This window comes from Heptranchias perlo, chromosome 25 (assembly GCF_035084215.1).
Source record: "Heptranchias perlo isolate sHepPer1 chromosome 25, sHepPer1.hap1, whole genome shotgun sequence".
NCBI classification, from domain to species: Eukaryota; Metazoa; Chordata; class Chondrichthyes; order Hexanchiformes; family Hexanchidae; genus Heptranchias; species Heptranchias perlo.
The window spans coordinates 44,533,073-44,555,523 of NC_090349.1; the positions used below are offsets into that span (position 1 = coordinate 44,533,073).

General features: G+C 45.4%; 2 protein-coding genes across 9 annotated transcripts in view; both read right to left on the reverse strand.

Moving 5' to 3' along the window:
- The window catches only part of ep400 (E1A binding protein p400), a 130,300-nt gene extending 127,299 nt beyond the window's left edge, over window positions 1–3,001 (reverse strand). For all 7 annotated transcript variants that reach the window (XM_068006178.1, XM_068006176.1, XM_068006177.1 and 4 more), the window contains exon 1: window positions 2,745–3,001. The gene's annotated coding sequence lies outside the window, so the exon portion shown is untranslated. The remainder of the gene's footprint in view (window positions 1–2,744) is intronic.
- Window positions 3,002–6,469: 3,468 nt separating this feature from the next.
- On the reverse strand, window positions 6,470–21,661 carry pus1 (pseudouridine synthase 1). 2 transcript variants are annotated; one of them, XM_068006180.1, is made up of 6 exons: window positions 21,449–21,661; window positions 20,873–21,174; window positions 16,594–16,731; window positions 15,581–15,683; window positions 10,572–11,269; window positions 6,470–8,154 (listed from the first exon to the last, which is right to left on the reverse strand). In XM_068006180.1, exons 1-6 carry the CDS (start codon window positions 21,609–21,611, stop codon window positions 8,104–8,106), a joined length of 1,455 nt encoding a protein of 484 aa, XP_067862281.1. In that variant the 5' UTR covers window positions 21,612–21,661; the 3' UTR covers window positions 6,470–8,103. The 2 variants fall into 2 exon arrangements, with proteins under 2 accessions (XP_067862281.1, XP_067862282.1); XM_068006181.1 differs by having other exon boundaries at window positions 20,873–21,171; window positions 21,449–21,659.
- Between the last annotated feature and the right edge of the window lie 790 nt (window positions 21,662–22,451).

The window sequence follows — 22,451 nt, forward strand, 5'->3', positions numbered from 1 at the left end:
ATCAAATATGCAGCTTTTTCATCACTAAAATCCACGTAAACTGCCCAAAGTCGACTCCAGCACTACTAGCTTGCTAAAGCAGTCTCCGTGCAATGGCAGCTCTGGATTCAGTGCCGGGCTTTTGTTGAATGATCCAGCACAGATGGAGGCCATTCGACCCATTGTGCTTGCGCCAGCAATGTTGTGACCAAGCTGACTTGCCTACCACATGTAAACACAATGTTAGTCATGCTTTAAGTCAAGCGTCTAATGGGTTGGTCCCTAGAAAGGTCACTTGAATAATACAACTATTTGCATTGCTATAACACTCGGGTGCAGATGCTTCAGAGTGGGAGACGGACAATGAGTTGACAATAAGCTGGGGAGAAAAGAAAAAGAGGAGTTGAGAAGGTGGAACCAGAGTCATGGAGGCTTTTGAAGACATGGCGATAGTGGCTGACGAAGTAGCCGGCAATGACGAAGCAAAGAATGAGGAGTCGTCTAGCGTTGTGCGGGTGGACAGAGCACGCAGTAACTTTAGTCTGAAGATGGCGGAGGTTTGGAAGAGCAAGACCGTGGAATAAATTGAAGTAAGAGGACAAGGATCTTGAAGTAAATCAAATGGAGCACAACGAGCCAGAAAAGAGGGAGACAAAGATTGGGCGGGTGATACAGGCCAGTCGGCATTTACAAAATGACTGCAGTTTGGGTTTTAACCAGTATTTTCTATACAATATTAATGTCATTTTAATAAGTCATGACATTCCAGCAGTGAAATGTTAGTTTGATGAATGTGTCACCAAGGGTTTTTAATGTAATGAGCTGTATTAGTCTGATTTTAATTGTTAATGCAAGAATAAGAATGTGTGGAATGAGAAATCGCCTTTAGCCATCAAGCCTAATTCTTTTCACAAAACATTAACAAGCTACCCTATCACAGATTCTGCTAATCCATTTCATCTCCCAAGGAAAGGTTCTATCTTCCCTCCGCACCCTCCCCCCCACCAAGTCCATTAATTCAAGCAAAACCCCAAAATCTCGAACATCACAGTCACCATTAGTCACCCTCGATGTTCTTTAGCATTTTTTTTAAAAAGCACATTTTCCTTGAATTTAGAAACATTTGCATGCTTTTTGGGGTTATAGCCAAGAAGGTATGCGATTTTCAAAGAGAAATGGGCACAATTGTGGAATATGATCCTTAAAACACCGGTAAAAAATCTTATAACCCAATGCAATAAAAGGCAGAATTGGACTTGGCCAGTGTAAAACAGTAAACTGTAAAACAGTGGCCTTGGTTACGATGCATTACAGGTTACATTTCATGGCATTTGCATATTCAGCGAGGGTCTTACACAGGACCAACCATTTAATTTGTGCTCGTTGTTAAGGATTAGTGGGGTCTTGGCCTTTCCTTAGTTCCAGCAGGACTGGAGGAATTGCTGTGTATGTCACTAACCCAGCACCAGCAGAAATTTTAAACAAAATTGTTCACTGGACTGCGCTACTGACCATGCCTTAGATTTTAAGCTAAGACAAACACAGTGCGCTAAACAAATAATACATCAGCGTTAAAGGATTATCTATAATAGAAGTGTGCAGAAACAGGGAACTGGCAATTCGTAGCAAAGACTGAGCGCTCTTTTAAAAAAAAATAGACTTGCGGTCCTATCATATCCTCTAATGTCCAGGGCTTCCAATTCTTCAGTTGTTATTTCAGGAAGGAGACAACAAAAACCCTCCCATTTTATTTTTAATTTGCATTTATTATACAAGCATAGTAACATAACTAGAGATCATAAATATAAGATAGTCACTAATAAATCCCTAATAGGGAATTCAGGAGAAACACTATATCAAGCGATATGGAGCAAACGCAGGTAAATGGAGACGAGATACAGATCAAATTGAATGGCAGTGCAGGCTTGAGGGGCTGAATGGCCAACTCCTGTTCCTATGTGCTTAGCTAAATGTAAACAATGATGCTAAATCTTTTCATTTGTCATTACGTTTCCTACCGAATCCCAGCATTTAAAAAAGCACATAACATCACCCAACTGACTGGCAAGGAGAGAAACTTAGCACGCAGTATTTTAAGCAGTACTGAACGCCTGAATTACAAGGTACACCTGTATTTGCTAACACTGTGCAGAGATCAACTATGAGCAAAACTAAAGCATTCTGATGCACAATGCTAGCACCTTCCTCGTGCTGTCAAACTGAACAACAACTTGCATTTATATAGCGCCCTTAACGTAGTAAAACGTCCTAAGGCTCTTCACAGGAGCGATATCAAACAAAATTTGACAGCACTTAAGCTGTCAAACTAACTGACAAAATTCATCAGTCGCTCTATTCTCACTATATGTTAACATTACAGTGCAAAAACACTTTAAATTGCATTCATTTTTGCAAGCATATAATTAAATTGCATTTATTTTTGCAGATATATAAATTAATGCAACATAAGATTTAATTTACTTTGCAGGCAGTTATTTGTTTTTTTTAATATAAAGTCATTGGATTGCATGCTGTTTGCAGAGCAGCAGCAGCAAAGTCCTGTGCAAAGTTGCAGTAACCAAAAGATGCACTTTGGCAATTGGGCAAGGCAGGCAGGCAGGCGCGCGCTCGCTCGCTCGCTCTGCCGCTTCGACCTGCCCAGGGCCGGGCCGGGCCGGGCGGGCACGGGATGCGCGTCCACACACGAGCCCGCGCGTCCCCGCAAACCCCGCGCACGCGCGCCGGCTGGCCCCGCGCCCGCTTACCCCCGATTATCTTTCACAGCGACTGCCGGAGCCGCGCCTCCATCCGGCCCGGCTGGCTCTCTCTGCCACCTCCGGGGACAGCACTCAACGGGAGCGGGAACCCGGGAGTCTTCTTTCTTTTTTTTTCTTCTTCCTCCTCCCTCCCCTCTTACAAAGAGGCACCGGGGATTAAAAATAAAATAATAAAAGCCGAGGGCGGGCGAAGAGCCGATCACACTCCACAATCAAACATGGCGTCCGTTTTTCTCCGCCAGCCTCGATCCCTCGCCGGAAGTGAATCTCGAGTGACGTCGCGGCGCGGCAAGGGCTTGACTGACGTCTGCGCCGGCCAATCAGCGATGGTCGGTCGAAAGGGAGGCGGGACCAGCTCCGCCGGGCTTTGTCTCGATTCCTCCTCCCCCCCCCCTCCTCCTCTGCAATCCTTAAAGGGACACCGCACCCCATGCAATGCTCGAGATGTAACGTGCAATTTGCTGTAGCTTGCAGGTTGCATAGATCTTGTTTTTTTTGTTGCACGATGCCATTCTGTGGAGGGCATGTGCAATTTTGTAGCGCAAGCCTGTAAACCGTCAGCAGCCTTAAATTGTTAGATGTGTTGGACTTGTAGCCAGATTCATTTGGAAACTCGTATGTCAGCAGCATACTTTCAGAATCACTTCCAACAAATCTGATTGGCATTTAACGGCACCAGTCTATACATTTCGGTGACTATTCTGCCCAATTTTCCGTGTTGTTAATCGGGCTGATGAGCAGAGGTGACTGACACTGCTCTTTTGCAAGGCTGACAAGGCAAGTTGACACATTTATCAACAGGGAAGATGAAAAAGACACACTGCAGATGGGGTCGGAAAGAGCTGTATTTATTAATTCATATACAAAAAGAAACAGACAAGTTTCGAACATGTTGCCTAAGTCATTCACAAGTAAGTGGGCAGATTAGATTCCAAGACTATTATGATTTTACATAATATGGTTGAATAGATTAAAGTTTACTTAGGTGCAACTTTTGATCATTAGTATGAAAGTGAAGTTGATAAATTAGCTAAGTGGACACTATCCCTGTATTTAGTTCAGTGCATTTTAACCTGGCAGCAATAAGCCTGCCTTCAAAATATTCATCTGGACGATAGATTTTTTAGCTGCTACTATTTCAATGGAAATGCAGATCTTAAAATGAGAGCAGATTTTTCACAAATTTCTTCCAGTTTGTTCCAACAAGTCAATCGTACATACACTAAACATTAGTTTCTACATTGACATATATCAATTCCAGCACTGACTTTCTACTCGGAACACAATACCCAAGCTTTAGGCAGAAGAGGCGGGATGGTTTTTGAAAATGGCATTAACTCTTGCACTCAAGTCCAAACCAGCATTTTGATGAAGTCTGCACATTACTTTATGGCTACTTCACAGATACCTTCCAAGTCAAAACCTTCCAATGAGCCCATATCGATGTCGTGGCTCTTAGTTTTCAGGATGTTTCAGCATGGGAAAAATAGATTTCTCCTTGGCAGCAAATGGAGGGGTTTTCCAGCCACTCTCTTCAGGAACAGTTTTAACCAACAAATTGATTCCATTGGACACAAATAGATCCCTAACTTTGCTTGATATCCATCTACATAATAGCACAAAGTCGGGTCAACTTTCCAAGTGGCTTGTGTGGAACATACCTCAAAGTAAACAGAAACTTAGTAGAAGCCCAAGAACTGCTCAATGGTGGAACTGTATGGAAGAACTAGGGAGATTACAGGATAGCAAAGGAGATAAACGAGAGACTGTTAAGAGTGAAGGAAAAAGGAACAATGGTTTGAAGTTAACCATGAGGGGTTTTGATAGAGTAAATAGAGAGAAACCGTTTCCAATGGTAGAAGGGTCAGTAACCAGAGGACATAGATTCAAGGTAATTGGCAAAAGAACTAGGGGGGAGATGAGGAGAAATGTTTTTTACGCAGCGAGTTGTTATGATCTGGAATGCACTGCCTGAAAGGGCGGTGGAAGCAAATTAAATAATAACTTTCAAAAGGGAATTAGATAAATACTTGAAAAGGAAAAATCTGCAGGGCTATGGGGAAAGAGCAGGGGAGTGGTACGAATTGGATAGCTCTTTCAAAGAGTTTATAAAATGGACAGGTTGGGGTTAGAGAGTCAGGTGGCCACCAAGATTGTTTTGGAAAATTATCAGCAATTCGATTGGCTCATTTTGTGTTCCTTGCTTGTTCCAGGTTGACTGCGTTGAGGGGGAAAAAGCAATTTGATTGGTTGGTCTTGTGGCTATCAGATTTATATTCAGTTGCTAAGAGGAGAATCACAGGAGCTTGATGCAAATCCTGTACTAAATTCAGCATATTCATTAGCTTTCTGCAATTTTTTGTTTTACTTGGTATTTTCAATACACGAGTCCAGACACACTTTCCTGGACAGGAACAGAAGCTGTCTTAAAGCTTTTGTTCTAATAATATCTTGGCTTATTTATGAGCAGAACAGTTTATAAAAGGAATAATGTGTACTTTATAGAACAGCATGCACTAATATTGGAGATGGTTAAACAGATTCATGCCGTGATTGGGGAAAAATTGCAAACTTTTTTTTAATACAATCAATTCCTTATTTTCTTAGTAGTGAGAGACTAGGAGCTGTGGAGGATCGAAGAGATTTAGGTGCACAAATCACTATAAGCCGGCACACAGGTTCAAAAAGACTAATGGAATGTTGGCCTTTGTCTCAATGGGGTTGGAATTCAAAAGTGAAGAAGTGATGCTTCAGTTGTACAGAGTCCTGGTCCATCTGGATACTGCGTTCAGTTTGGGGCACCCATCCTCAGGAAGGATATATTGGCCTCGGAGGGGGTGCAGCGCAGATTCACCACAATTATACCAGGACTTAAAGGGTTAAATTATGAGGACCGGTTGCATAAACTTGGCTCGTATTCCCTTGAGTTTAGAAGGTTGAGGGGTGATCTAATCGAGGTGTTTAAAAGGATAATGGGATTCGATAGGGTAGATACAGAGAAGCAATTCCCTCTGGTGGGGGAACAAGGGGGCACAATCTTATAATTAGAGCTAGGCCGTTCAGGAGGTAAATCAGGAAGTACTTTTTCCACACAAAGGGGAGTGGAAATCTGAAACTCTCTCCCCCAAAGGCTGTGGATGCTGGGGGTCAACTAAATTTTTTAAAAGTGTGATTGATAGATTTTCATTAGGTATGGGGCATCAAGGGATATGGCGCATTGGCAGGTAAATAGGGTTGAGGTACAGAGCAACCATGAACTAATTGAATGGAGGAATAGGCTCGAGGGGCTGAATGGCCTCCTCCTGTTCCTAAACAAAGATACAGATTTAAAACTATAGAATCACAATTTGCTGTAATACACACAGGAATTATCGGGCTGGATTTCAGTGTGAGCGGTGAACGAACAGCGTTAGAAAGTCTACGGGAAAGTGAAAGTCCACGAGCTTTTACACTGCATGTTCCTGATAGTTAGTGATCCATTCAGCGGGCCCCCTCTACAGGGCATCTGGGACCTGTGTGAACAGGGCAAGCAGCTGTGTACCTCCTTAACCAATCAGATTGAAACATCATTAGTAACAGCGCAGAGTCAGGACCAGGAAGTTATAAGTTAGAATCGTGAATTCAATGTCAGATCAGGTACATAAGCAAATAAAGAGGGTAAAAAAGATTAAATTTAGAGACAGAGATAAGAGACAGAAAGAAAAAGAGAAAAATGTATTTCAACTTTTTTTTTTATTTGTCCAACAATTAAAATCTGAAGGAATGAGACTGCAAACTTGTAAAAGACAATTTTCAGTGCCAGAGGTTATTTGGCAGTAATTAAGACTTATGCCATTAAAATGGTACTTCGACTTGAAATTACTTGACCACTTTTTTTGGCGAGGTTAGTTGATATTACATGGAATGAACAGCACAGAAACAGGCCATTCGGCCCAACAGGTCCATGCCGGTGTTTATGCTCCACACGAGCCTCCTCCCTCCCTACTTCATTTCACCCCATCAGCATATCCTTCTATTCTTTCTCCATCATTTATTTATCCAGCTTCCCCTTAAACGCATCTGTGCTATTTGCCTCAACTATTCCTTGTGGGAGCGAGTTCCACATTCTCACCACCCTCTGGGTAAAGACGTTTCTCTTGAATTCCCTATTGGATTTATTAGTGACTCTCTTATATTTATGGCTCCCAGTTCTAGTCTCCCCCGCAAGTGGAAACATCATCACGACGTCTAATCTTTCATAATCTTAAAGACCTCTATCAGGTCACCCCTCAGACTTATCTTTTCGAGAGAAAAGAGCCCCAGCCTGCTCAATCCTTCCTGATAGGTATAACCTCTCAGTTCTGGTATCATCCTCGTAAATCTTCTTTGCACCCTCTCCAGTGCCTCTACGTCCTTTTTATAAACGGAGACCAGAACTGTTCATAGTACTCCAAGAGTGGTCTAACCAAAGCCTATCAGGTAAGTGCAGGAACTTCACACCGTTCAATACATTTGAACGGGGAGCCAGACGGCGAGATGCCATATTCGTGCAGCTTTAGGAGGAGTACCACATCTCGGACAGCAACTTCTGGATTTCCACGTTTAACTGTGCAGGAGCGGCACCGGAAGTCACCGTCCGATTTGCACATGAATAACGGTGAGCACTGTTAGCCTCACCATTATTGTTACAGTGAAATCCGACCCAACATGTTTGAAAAAAATTGTGGAATATATTTTTGATTAACTTCCCTCACTTTTATTACTTTTAAACGAATGCATCAACTTAAATGCCGCACAGCGACACAATCCTGGAAACCAGACACAATAAAGCTTCGACTGGGTCACTGTACACCGGTGTCAATTCACAGATCCATTATTCTACCAAGATATGGAAGTCACATTATGGTAAGACATGATTATGGGAGCCATAGTCAAGGTCCTAAATCAGATGGAAGTTGTCCCCTTAATTTTACCATTCCCACAGCCAGCTGAACTATTTATAATAAAAGATTGATCACATTTACCCAGAGTATAACAGGCAATAGATTTAATAGGAAACAAACTCCCCCAGCGTTATTGCTTCTCAAAACCTCCATCTTTGCAATAATTAAAACATAACAAAAATAAACATCGTGAGGAGGAGGTACATCCCAAAGTTAATTACTTTTTTTTTTAAAAACCACCTTGAAATTAAAAAAAGAAACTCAACAACTTAGGGGCACGTCTCACTTTCCAGAGTAGTCTATTCAGGCGCCTCTTACAAACACCCGATACAAGGAACTTCGAACTGTTGCCCCTTTATCTTCATCCTCAGATCCCACCCGCTGGCTTAGGAACCGTAGTCGAATGTCTAGCCTGAGCTACAAGCTCAGTCAGAGTCGCCTCCGTCACTGCCTTCATCCAAATCTTCATTCACCTTCTGAAAGAAGAGGGGAGAGGGGAGTTAAAAAGTGTTTGAGTCATACCCTGGCATTGATTGTATCCATGTGATTTATAATCAATTAGTGTTAATTGTATTCAGGTGGTATTGTGGATCTCTGTGAATGTGGAGCTCTGGGAATAAAGGCTTGAAGCAACTGAAGACTAGGATCTAGGATTCTATCCTTCACCACCTGGTTATCCAACCTGAAATTGTAAAACTCGTGTTAGTTGGGGAACAGTCTGGAACCTGGATTTCAATTCAATATTTCAACCCTGAGATCTTAATGCATTAATAATTCATAAATTGGTTTAATTATTGCAAGCTTTAAGCCAGAGCCATGACACTTTAGTGGAAAAAGGGGATGGTAATGTTCATCATACGGCAAGAGCAATCGCTGCCCACATAAAAGTCATTAATCAGACATCACGTCAGCAATTCCGACAACAGATCAGGAATAGGTCTAGTGTTCGCTGGCAGTGTGTCCTGGCCGACATTTATCCCTCAACCAATTATCACCAAAACAGATTATCTGGTCATTATCACATTGCTGTTTGTGGGATCTTGCTGTGCGTAAATTGGCTGCCACATTTCCCTACATTACAACTGTGAACAAACTTCAAAAGTACTTCATTGGCTTTGGGACAGTATAAATCCAAGTTCTTTCTTTCTGTAGGACTGCGATATGAAATGGGCAGCTCAGTGGTTAACTAATTAAACGTACCAAGTTCAAGGATTGCTTGGCAGAAACTTCCTTCAACGGAGTGATTTTCATCCAGTTCTTAGCTTGGGTCACCAGTTAAATGCAACAGGTCTGAAACTGCCACTGCAGCTCGATCACAGAGTGGCACAGACTGCAAGCATGAAGGTCTTACACCAACATATATAAATCATCCAAAGTCAGGAGTGTGATGGGATACTCGTCACCGGCCCTGGGCGGGATCAGCGGCAACAACACGCAAGAAGCTCGATGCCAACCAGGACAGAGCAGTTCTCTTGATCCCGGTGCTGCTGGCATTGGACTCGATACCCACTCTCCCCACCACGGCTCACGCACTGCAGCTACAGGACATACGATCTACAGGATGCACTGCAGCAACTCGGCACGGTGACTTCAACAGCTCCTCCATCCTCCCGCGACCTCTGCCATCGAGAAGGACAAGGACAGCAACGTCATGGGAAGGAACACCACACCATCACCTCCAAGTCTCTCACACCCTTCCGACTTGGACATATATCGGCTGTCCCTTCACCGTCGCTGGGTCAGTATCCTGGAATTCCCTACCTGGCACCTTCACCACACGGAATGCAGTGGTTCAAGGGGAAAGCCCATCACCATCTTTTCAGGGCAACTAGGGATGCGCAATAAATGCCGGACTTGTCAGTGTCGCCCACATCCCGAGAACAAATAAGGAAATTCCAAAGATTATTACACAATTCCTGCACCTGGCACCAGACAATTTTATAAAAGCTGATCTTAGAAAAGTAATACAACTATTTAAAAACTGGTGGCAAAACTATCAAATTCAAACATCTGTCAAATCAAACACCACATTTTTCAACGCAGTAATCAAACCTGGGGACAAATATATATATATAGTCGTTACTGGGCTAGGCTTAGTGTATTCATATCAACGGGAAGAGGGGGAGAACGCTCAAGCTGATAGGCTTTAATATTGTGCATCAGCTTGCGTCATACTCTCAAAGTTATCACCCCAAATTGGTGCTACTGCTCCCTCATCAGTGACAGTCCATTACCACCAGGTACATCCTTGTGCCATATAGCTCAAAATGCTCTCACCTGACGATCTCAACTTGAAAGGATACAAAGAAAAACCGTTCAAGTGGACAGAATGCAAAATCTTCCCACTCACCACCAAAAACCTTGCGTCAACTCTGAACTATTTACTCTTCTTCCATTGGAAGATCACTCTCGGTCTCAAAATTGAAGTATTCGTGGTTCCAAGAGAATTCAAATGGCACTTTGCTTCTAATTGAGGGGAATTTTCATCTGTCTAAGCCACTAGAACTGTACTGGTAATAACTGGAAGGACAGAGAGTTTTTAAGCGTTTAACACTTTTAATAATGGCCAATTTATACGAGCTTTCATTTTAAGAGTCAAAGTAAAGCAACTATTTTGACATTTAAAATTTGAGCACAGGTGCCAGCACTCGTGTCTGTATTTGTGCGAGTTTATACCATATCAATACTCGGTTTGTGGGCGGAGTTAGTTTCACCTGTTAATCAGGTGCCACAGACGCCGATTCAGAAGGGTAATATCCTGAAAATTCCTGGCGAAAATATTCAAAATCACTGAAAGCAAAAGGGCTAAATATAGACCCAATAAAAAACTTATCTTGTCACCATCTCTCTACGTTGTAAAGTTAAAAAAGTAAGAATGGCTTGTAGTTTTTACCTTTGAGTGATTCTCATTTAACTGAACTCCTGATGCTGTCGCACTGAAGTCATGGATTGGTAGAGTGCTTAGCCAATTAGCCATGGATCGCTCCTCAATTTCAGTCTTAATAATGGTAGGATAGATGTGATCCTCTTTAAATGCCATAATCTGATCTTCAATATCAGTCCACTCCAAGGCCTCGTGAACTCCATCATTACCAAAACGATTGTTGTACTTCTCAAAATGGACCGTGTCCAACACAAGCCCCAGTCCAGGAGCTTTAGGGACATCAACCTTCTCATCACCCCAGCTCCGACCCATTATCGACTCGGGGGCATAACCTCTCACTACGGCAATCACTAACCCAATCATCTTCCTTATTTGATGCATCATGAAACTCTGACCCTTGACCTTGAGGACAGCCAGTTCCATGCCTTGCCTCACAAAAGGTTCTTCGCAAAACATTTCCATTATGTATCGCTTTGCGCTGGGGTCTCTCGGACCCTTTCCCGACGTGAAGTTGTGGAAGTTGTGGGTTCCTTTGTAGCAGGCCAACAATCTGTTGACGTGGCCGAGTGCTGCGCTGCTGAGACGATACTCCTTATCCTGCCGGTCATCATCTTTGAGCGCAAATGCAAACGTAGGCAACATGTAGAAGTAGGTCCGAGCGTCGCAGGTGTTCTTCGAGTTGAATCTCCCAGTTACCCTCTTCAGTCCTGAAGAAGAAAACAATGATCCATTGGGGGAAACAAATCTGCAGAGAGACATGTTGCTCAGAATTTGCATTCCGTTTTATACCGAAACATGTTTTTTTTGGTCTCCCTCCCTCTTCTCCTTATATTGCTCTTCTCACATCAGCCCGAGCCAAGATGGTTCTCATAGACTTTTGCTGACATGGCTCTGAAACAATATCAAATGTGCAATAGTGCTCCAAAAGTGCATCCCTCAGATTGTCCCTCTCTGTGCACAAGATGGGTGAAATTCAAAGCTTCCATTGAGCTTCTCCCCATAACAGCAGTTGAGACTGACTCACATTGGGGGGGGGGGGTGCAATTTTAACCTAACCCACCCGTTGGGAGCATTGCTGGTTTTACACCCCATTTTAGGCAAAGTGGGGTCCAAAATTAAAACCCACCCCCACCACTCAAATTCTCCTCAATTTCATGGACTGCCACACTGTCATACTTTCTAGTGAAAAGAATCGTTTCATTATTTCATTTCCTGGCTGTATTTGTTCCAAACTCTTTAAAGCGGTGACCAATGTGTGGGACAGAAGTGTTATGGGCACTAAATCTTCAGCATAAGCTTCAAAGATTGAAGGATTTGGTCATTAACAGGTAGCGTTACCTGAAACTCTGATTACTTTTATATGAAGAATTTTCGCAAGTCTGTTGACATTATTTTTTGTGGGAACCTTGGTTCTGTACTTTCAGATATTTATGAACCCAAGCAGGACTGTCTCATATACACACACGGTACAAAAGGTTTGACTGAATTACCTTCAGGCTCACACTTTGGGTCACTCTGCCTAGACTTTGCGACTGTGGCGGCTCAGTGGTAGCACTCTGACTTCAAAGCCAAGAGAGCTGGTGGGTTCAAACCCTACTCCAGGACGTGAGCACAAATTGTACGCTGGCACTCTAGAGCAGTCGGAGGTGATGACTTTCAGATGAGACTTTAAGCCAAGACTCCCTCTGCCTGGTAAATGGGACATAAAACATTCCCGTGCTCCTGTTCTGGCCAACATTCCTCCTTCAAACAACTCCACCAAAAGCAGATCTAGTTTTGCTGTTTGTGGGATCTTGCTGCGTGCAATTTGGCTTCCAGATTTGCCTACAGAACAGGGACGTTTCAAAAGTGAGATGCATTGGGATAGCCTGACAACATGATAAGCCATTATATAAATGCAAATTCTTCCTTTCCAATAATCCATTCTCTTCATCTCGTACAATTTCTAGCCACTATCCTTTAAGTTTATTATATCTAATCAGTAAATTAAAGACGAGAAATGAAGATAGTATTTATTCCCTGTTAAGAATGGAGCTCAGCTTTCCTGGGCCCATTCTTCTTTCACCTTTGACTTTATACATCAGGAAATTTATGTCTCCTTGATCTGGGACCATCGTTTTCGTAAACTATCGGCATGCCTTCGGCCATCTAGGTCCCGTGCTCTGGAATTTCCTCCCTAAACCCCTCCAACTCTCTAAGGCCCACCATGAATCACCACCTCTTTGACCAAGCTTTGGTCACCCCTCCTAGTACCTCCTTCTTTGTCCCAGCCTCCATTTTTGCCTGATTACGTCTCTGTGAAGCGCCTTGGAACATTCTTCTATGTTAAAGGAGTTATATAAATGCAAGTTGTTGTTGTTAAACTAACATTGAAATACAAGATCCCCTGCAGAGGTAATGTTAGCAGGCCTCCAACCATAGAATTACATAGAATGTACAGCACAGGAACAGGCTGCTTATGCTCCACACGAGCCTCCTCCCATCCCCTCTTTATCTAACCCTATTACCATATCCTTCTATTCCTTTCGCCTGCTTGGGTTTTTCTAACTTTCCCTTAAATGCATCTGTGCTACTCGCCTCAACCACTCCTTGTGGTAGCGAGTTCCACATTCTAACCACTCTTTGGGTAAAGAAGCTTCTCCTGAATTCCCGATTGGATTTAATGGTGACCAGCTTATATTTATGGCCCCAGTGTAATTTAGACTTTTGTCCTCATAGGAGCAGGAGTAGGCCATTCAGCCCCTCGTGCCTGCTCCGCCATTTGATAAGATCATGGCTGATCTGTGATCTAACTCCATATATCTGCCTTTGGCCCATATCCCTTAATACCTTTGGTTGCCAAAAAGCTATCTATCTCAGATTTAAATTTAACAATTGAGCAAGTATCAACTGCCATTTGCGGAAGAGAGTTCCAAACTTCTACCACCCTTTGTGTGTAAAAATGTTTTCTAATCTCGCTCCTGAAAGGTCTGGCTCTAATTTTTAGACTGTGCCCCCTACTCCTAAAATCCCCAACCAGCGGAAATAGTTTCTTTCTATCCACCCTATCCGTTCCCCTTAATATCTTATAAACTTCGATCAGATCACCCCTTAACCTTCAAAACTCTAGAGAATACAACCCCAATTTGTGTAATCTCTCCTCGTAACTTAACCCTTGAAGTCCGGGTGTCATTCTAGGAAACCTACGCTGCACTCCCTCCAAGGCCAATATGTCCTTCCGAAGGTGCGGTGCCCAGAACTGCTCACAGTACTCCAGGTGCGGTCTAACCAGGGTTTTGTATAGCTGCAGCATAACTTCTGCCCCCTTGTACTCTAGTCCTCTAGATATAAAGGCCAACATTCCATTTGCCTTCTTGATTATTTTCTGCACCTGTTCATGACACTTCAATGATCTATGTACCTGAACCCCTAAGTCCCTTTGGACATCCACTGTTTTTAACTTTTTACCATTTAGAAAGTACCCTGTTCTATCCTTTTTTGATCCAAAGTGGATGACCTCACATTTGTCTACATTGAATTCCATTTGCCACAGTTTTGCCCATTCACCTAATCTATCAATATCGCTTTGTAATTTTATGTTTTCATCTACACTGCCTCAAGTTTGTAAACCCAGGTTATTCCAACTTAGCACCTGCGCTGAAAGTCACCTTGAAGGTCTTTCTAAAATGTGGAGCACATAAAGATAGGAACCTTCTGTCACAGAATTCTGAAGCTTAATCCCTCTCCCTCAACATACAAAAACAGACCAAACCAAAAATAGCTGCACCTTATTGTAAAGTTGCAGTGCACAGCATGCTAGTGCCAAATAACATTAAATAAAACGCACATTATCCTCAACTTCCCAATCGATAGGATGCTAGTCTCTGCCCAAAGGTCATGAGTTTGAGTCCCATTACAGTCTCGAGCACATAATCTAGGCTGAAACTTCAGCGCAGTACTGAGGGAGTGCTGCACTGTCAGAGGTGCCGTCTTTCGGATGAGACGCTAAACTGGAGGCCCCATCTGTCCTCTCAAGTGGATGTAAAAGATCCCATGACACTATTCAAAGAAGAGCAGGGGGAGTTCTCTCTGGTGTCCTGGCCAATATTTATCCCTCAACCAACATCACTAAAAAGAGATTATCTGGTCATTTATCATGCCACTGTTTGTGGGGCCTACACTTCCAAAGTACTTAATTGGCTGTGAAACGCTTTGGGATATCCTGAGGTTGTGAAAGGCGCTAGCACTGTATTCGAGTTCAGTAAAGCATCTATTAATTGAGCAACGCTTTAAAAAGCCATAAGGATAGGCAGTTCAAGGAAAAGAAAGTCACGATGCAGCAGTTCACAAGGGAGGTATCAGCACATTACTCAAGTAATAAAACAGCAGCACTATACTGTAGCACTCACTTGTAGGAGTAACATCAATCATTTCTCCAGAACAGTTAACCTGCAGTATGGAAATACAATTTTTGTCATACTGAAGATCGCCATCGCCAAATCAATTGTATTACCATAGGAATCCTTTTTAATTGTAATTGGGTTCACCGAGAACAGGTGCCCGGGGCCACATGCTCGAGCAATCTGCCCCTCAAAGCCCAGATGGGTCAGTCTTATTTGCACTTTGATTTGTTGTTTGCTGGTTTGTCTTGTATGAATTTTGTGGGCCGAGAGATTTGGAAAGAGCTGTTGTCTAATTTTGGTGAATAAATCTTAAATCGAAATACCAAGATCTATTAACGTCAGTAGCTTGGGATGTACGCAAATTAACGGAACCATGGATTTAAACTTAAAAAAAAAACACTTGGGATACCCCCGAGAGAGAGGCTTCACCACTGCTGCAGAGCTGCAAGTCAGTTAACACTCAACTGCTTTTGCTGCCACTTTATTTTCAAAGAATCATTGTCTTTCACATCTTTCCACATTAATTATTATCCACACATCCATCAGCGAGGCCCAGTACATCATTTGGTTTAAAAAAAAAGCTTCTTCCTCTCACACCAGGCCATCATATCAATAAAAGTCGTCAGGTAGCCATACCTAATATTTTAATGCCCAGTGGTAAGTTTTCATTGATCTTATCCACTAGGTTATCGATGAGCCAGAGTTTCAGTGAGACGATTTGACCAGCAGCAGAAACACCCTGGAAAATAACAAACAACACCATGTAAAAAAAGGCTACTTTATTGTCTCCCCACACTGCGGGCGTAATTTTAACCTAACCTGCCTGTCGAGAAACTGACAGCATCGGGTGCCACTGAAGTCAGCGGGCGGGGTGAAAAACAGGCGTTCCACCCGATGCTGTGGGTTTCTCGCCCCGGAGAGTTGGGTTAAAATTATCCTCGATATTTCTATTGCACTTCATTAGAATACAATTAAGTTCCGCAGCAACTAATGTGATTTGGCAGAACAAGAGTGAAATGCATGTGTAGGATTCCAGATACATACCGGGGAATCATCAATCACCAAGTCGAGCTCATACACCTCCTGCAGGGGAGGGAAAGAAGGTCAGGAGGGAAAGCCAATCTGGGCTATTACTGCTCATTTCTTTGTGGCCTCTTTCAGAGCAGAGTTGGCAGGAGCTACTTGTCGGCCCTCCCTACAAAATAATCTGAACCTAAAGAGGCATTAAAAACCTCACCCAGAGATTAATTATTGCAAAGTGTGATGGGCCAGATTCAACCATAAAACGTGGCAGAATTCGATTTGCAAATGAAGTGACCAACATTCTCAAAAATTAATTTAAAGCACGCTAGTATATCAGTGCAAGTGTCTGTCTTTCTTTCAATATGGTTGTTAGCAGAGTTAAATAGAAACCATTCTGAAGAATTACTGGCTATAACTGTGAATAACTCACGGTGGATGTGTTAGAATGTACTCAGTTATAAACATAATGAAGAATGTCAGCACAAACCATCTATTAATGGCTACAGTAGAGCTCACAGTTAAACACTGCTCCATTGCACAGCAGCAGTATGATCAATAATACTGGTCCAATATACCAAGCGAACAAAAGCACCAGCATTTCAATAAGGAGAAATTACAAACAGCACCTTGTCAGTTCTCGCACATCTCTGGAAGGACATTTTCCTCATATCATCGCCATGGTTTTCTGGAATACACTCAGCCTTTACCAGTGCTTTAACCAGCTCGTCCTCAATAGTCTTAAACTGAGATGATCCAACATTTCTCTGTTTTAAAAAAAAATTCCAGAAAACATACATTTGTTAACATCAAGAATAAAGAGCGATTACTCCAAGCTGCTGACTGCACTCATTCATAAAACGCTACAGCACAGAAAGAGGCCATTTGGTCCAAGTCTGTGAGTTACATACTCTAATCCCACTCGTCTGTTTTCAAGCATGACAGGATGCAGATGTGCACAGTTCTGGTCATATTATAAAAAGGATATAGAGGCACTGGATAAAGTGTAAAACAGATTTACTGGGATGATACCAGAACTGCGAGGTTAGACATATCAGGACAGATTGAACAGGCTGGGGCTCTTTTCTCTAGAAAAGAGAAGGTTGAGGGGTGACCTGATAGAGGTCTTTAAGATCAGGAAAGGGTTTGATAGGGTAGACATAGAGAAGATCTTTCCACTTGTGGGGGAGACCAGAACTAGGGGGCCATAAATATAAGATAATCACTAATAAATCCAATAGGGAATTCAGGAGAAACTTCTTTACCCTGAGAGTGGTTAGAATGTGGAACTCACTACCACAAGTAGTGGTTGAGGTGAATAGCACAGATACGTTTAAGGAGAAGCTAGATAAACACATGGGGGAGAAAGGAATAGAAGGATATGCTGATAGGATGAGATGAAGTCGGGAGGGAGGAGCATAAACAATTGCATGGACCTGTTGGGCCGAATGGCCTGTTTCTGAGCTGTAAATTCTACTTAAAGGACACAGTGGCAGAGCGATCACAACGCTGGACCCACGACCCAGAGGTTAAAAGTTGAAATCTCACAGCAAATTACAAAGTGAATTCAATAAATCTGGTAATGTGTGTGCTGGCAGCAGAAAAACCACCATGAAAGCTATGGTAAAAACCCGCCTGTTGTGTGTGGTCTGAGCTCCACGTGGCTCCAACCCCACCATAAATGGCTGATTCTTAATGCCTTCAGTAAGTCATGATGTGGAGATGCCGGTGATGGACTGGGGTGGACAAATGTAAGGAATCTTACAACACCAGGTTATAGTCCAACAAATTTATTTTAAAATCACAAGCTTTCGGAGATTATCTCCTTCGTCAGATGATTGAATGAAAAGGTTCTCAAATCGCATATCTTATACGATGTTGGGACAGCATCACACCAATCAAAAGGTGTCGTTGTTATTCAAACAGGCCAGTCACGGAGAACATCACGTCCCAGTACACTCGATATACATTGTGTCTTTTACACAGGCAGGCAGAAAGAAACTTAAAATGGCAGAGAGAGAGAGAGAATTTTAAAAAACATATAAATTTTTTCCCCCTTTTTGCTGGTGGGGTTACGTGTAGCGTGACATGAACCCAAGATCCCGGTTGAGGCCGTCCTCATGGGTGCGGAACTTGGCTATCAACTTCTGCTCGACGATTTTGCGTTGTTGTGTGTCTCGAAGGCCGCCTTGGAGAACGCTTACCCGAAGATCGGTGGCTGAATGTCCTTGACTGCTAAAGTGTTCCCCGACTGGGAGGGAACCCTCCTGTTTGGCGATTGTTGCGCGGTGTCCGTTCATCCGTTGTCGCAGCGTCTGCATGGTCTCGCCAATGTACCATGCTCCGGGGCATCCTTTCCTGCAACGTATGAGGTAAACAACGTTGGCCGAGTCACAGGAGTATGAACCATGTACCTGGTGGGTGGTGTCCTCTCGTGTGATGGTGGTATCCGTGTCGATGATCTGGCATGTCTTGCAGAGGTTGCCGTGGCAGGGTTGTGTGGTGTCGTGGACGCTGTTCTCCTGAAAACTGGGTAACTTGCTGCGAACGATGGTCTGTTTGAGGTTGGGTGGCTGTTTAAAGGCGAGCAGTGGAGGCGTGGGGATGGCCTTAGCGAGGTGTTCGTCGTCATCGATGACATGTTGAAGGCTGCGGAGAACATGGTGTAGTTTCTCCGCTCCAGGGAAGTACTGGACGACGAAGGGTACTCTGTTGGTTGCGTCCCGTGTTTGTCTTCTGAGGAGGTCTATGCGATTCTTCGCTGTGGCCCGTCGGAACTGTCGATCGACAAGTCGAGCGTCATATCCCGTTCTTACGAGGGCGTCTTTCAGCGTCTGTAGGTGTCCATCGCGTTCCTCCTCGTCTGAGCAGATCCTGTGTATTCGTAGGGCCTGTCCATAGGGGATGGCCTCTTTGACGTGGTTGGGGTGGAAGCTGGAAAAGTGGAGCATCGTGAGGTTGTCCGTGGGCTTGCGGTAGAGTGAGGTGCTGAGGTGCCCGTCTTTGATGGAGATTTGTGTGTCCAAGAAAGAAACCGATTCTGAGGAGTAGTCCATGGTGAGTTTGATGGTGGGATGGAACTTGTTGATGTTATCGTGTAGTCTCTTCAGTGATTCTTCGCCGTGGGTCCATAGGAAGAAAATGTCGTCGATGTATCTGGTGTATAGTGTTGGTTGGAGGTCCTGTGCAGTGAAGAAGTCGTGCTCGAACTTGTGCATGAAAATGTTGGCGTATTGGGGTGCGAATTTGGTCCCCATGGCTGTTCCGTGTGTTTGGGTAAAGAACTGGTTATTGAAGGTGAAGACATTGTGATCCAGGATGAAGCGGATGAGTTGTAGGATGGCGTCTGGAGATTGGCTGTTGTTGGTGTTGAGTACTGAGGCTGTTGGCTGAGGCCTTCAGTAAGTGGCAGAGCAAGGCAGTGAGTTGTAGAAACACCACCTACTCAGGACAATAAATACATTCAGCCTTACCAGCATCACCATTATATATAAATCCCTTTTGAAAACAATCTACGGGCTGTGTTTTTTTTAAATCTGACTTCCCTTTTAATTCTTTGCATAAAAGATGCAAATGCACAGAAAAAAAATCTATTCAATCCCCCAGGTTTTTTGTGTTTTTCTATAGAAAGTATTAAAGCCTGTGAGGATGAGGAGTATTTCATACCGATGAGGGGTATTAACCGATGAGGGGCATTAACCGATGAGGGCTATGATGAGGGGTATTAACCGATGAGGGCTATGATGAGGGGTATTAACCGATGAGGGCTATGATGAGGGGTATTAACCGATGAGGGCTATGATGAGGGGTATTAACCGATGAGGGCTATGATGAGGGGTATTACCGATGAGGGCTATGATGAGGGGTATTAACCGATGAGGGCTATGATGAGGGGTATTAACCGATGAGGGCTATGATGAGGGGTATTAACCGATGAGGGCTATTTTGAGGGGTATTAACCGATGAGGGGTATTTTGAGGGGTATTAACCGATGAGGGGCATTTCATGCCGATGAGGAGTATTAACCGATGAGGGATATTTTGAGGGGTATTTTGAGGAGTATTAACCGATGAGGGCTATGATGAGGGGCATTAACCGATGAGGGCTATGATGAGGGGCATTAACCGATGAGGGCTATGATGAGGGGCATTAACCGATGAGGGCTATGATGAGGGGCATTAACCGATGAGGGCTATGATGAGGGGCATTAACCGATGAGGGCTATGATGAGGGGCATTAACCGATGAGGGCTATGATGAGGGGCATTAACCGATGAGGGCTATGATGAGGGGCATTAACCGATGAGGGCTATGATGAGGGGCATTAACCGATGAGGGCTATGATGAGGGGCATTAACCGATGAGGGCTATGATGAGGGGCATTAACCGATGAGGGCTATGATGAGGGGCATTAACCGATGAGGGCTATGATGAGGGGCATTAACCGATGAGGGCTATGATGAGGGGCATTAACCGATGAGGGGTATTAACCGATGAGGGCTATGATGAGGGGTATTAACCGATGAGGGCTATGATGAGGGGTATTAACCGATGAGGGCTATGATGAGGGGTATTAACCGATGAGGGCTATGATGAGGGGTATTAACCGATGAGGGCTATGATGAGGGGTATTAACCGATGAGGGCTATTTTGAGGGGTATTAACCGATGAGGGGTATTTTGAGGGGTATTAACCGATGAGGGGCATTTCATGCCGATGAGGAGTATTAACCGATGAGGGATATTTTGAGGGGTATTTTGAGGAGTATTAACCGATGAGGGATATTTTGAGGGGTATTAACCGACGGGGGTATTTTATGCCGACGGGGGGGGTATTTTATGCCGACGGGGGGGGTATTTTATGCCGACGGGGGGGGTATTTTATGCCGACGGGGGGGGTATTAACTTGCCTGCATCCCGTGATACCCTTTCCCCGAGTAGGCCATCAACAGAACCACTTTCCTTTTCGGACACTTCTTGCTCTGCTCGTCCGCCTCCTCCTTCAGCCTTTTGGCCGCCAGTTGATTCTCCCCTCGCCGCCCCTCGCCCTCTACCTTCCGTTTCTTGCCCTCCTCGTTCGGCCCAGGCCCTGCCTCGTTCTCCTTGCTCTGCTGGTGATCGCAGGCCTTGGCCGCCAGGATCTGATCCTCGCCATCGAGTACCGTGCTGGCCATTTTTCGCTCCTGTCTTGCGGCCCAAGATTTGCACACTGCTGGGGGGAGGGAGAAATATATTTAATATTTAGGGTCACAGCGACTTTGCTGCCTCCGAACTGTGAGGAAAAGGGCGGTTAAAGATCCGGCAGGATCAGCCCGAGGGCTGGGGCTCCGGCTACACGGGGCCGGGGCCGGGGCCTTGCATTGTTCCCACAAGGATGATCGACCAGGCCAGGTCCCTCCGAGCTCCAGAACCGACCCCTCTCTCGGCAGAGGGAGAGGGAGAGAGTCGGCGACTCAGGCAGCGCCGCTAATGAATGAACAACTTGCCTCCGGCAGCGCCTCTCCCCCGCTGGAACACTGACTGAGGTGGGGAGAGGGGGAGACTCCAGCACCGGGCAGGCCCTGCACCAGGTCCGGCGCCCGTCCCCCTCGCCGCCGCCGCCGCCAAGTGACACAAAGAAGCGAGTGGCCGCCCCGGCCCCCGCCACATGCGCCCGGCCGCCGGATCCGAGCCGGGTGGAGCGGAATCGAACTTCAGCCGCACCTGTCAATCAGCCCGTCACCCCGCCTCCCCCCCCCCCCGCTCCGCACCTGTCAATCAGCCCGTCACCCCGCCCCCCCCGCTCCACACCTGTCAATCAGCCCGTCACCCCGCCTCCCCCCCCCCGCTCCGCACCTGTCAATCAGCCCGTCACCCCGCCTCCCCCCCCCCGCTCCGCACCTGTCAATCAGCCCGTCACCCCGCCCCACCCCCGCTCCGCACCTGTCAATCAGCCCGTCACCCCGCCTCCCCCCCCGCTCCGCACCTGTCAATCAGCCCGTCACCCCGCCTCCCCCCGCTCCGCACCTGTCAATCAGCCCGTCACCCCGCCCCCCCCGCTCCACACCTGTCAATCAGCCCGTCACCCCGCCCCACCCCCGCTCCGCACCTGTCAATCAGCCCGTCTCCCCGCCCCCCTCGCTCCACACCTGTCAATCAGCCCGTCACCCCGCCTCCCCCCCGCTCCGCACCTGTCAATCAGCCCGTCACCCCGCCCCCCCCGCTCCGCACCTGTCAATCAGCCCGTCACCCCGCCTCCCCCCCCCCCGCTCCGCACCTGTCAATCAGCCCTTCTCCCCGCCCCCCCGGCCCAGTCCCGCAAGGGACCAGGCTTCCGCTGGGGTCCTAGCGCACGCCGAGTCCGCCCCGGGGTCTCCGTCAAGCGATCAACGCCCGCCCGCCCGCCTCTCCCTAACGCCAACTGTGCGCCAGACGCCCAGTTGCTCGCTGCTATCTGTCGATCTCTGTGGTGCTGCATTAGTGCATCGTGGGAGAGGGTGCATTTTTTTT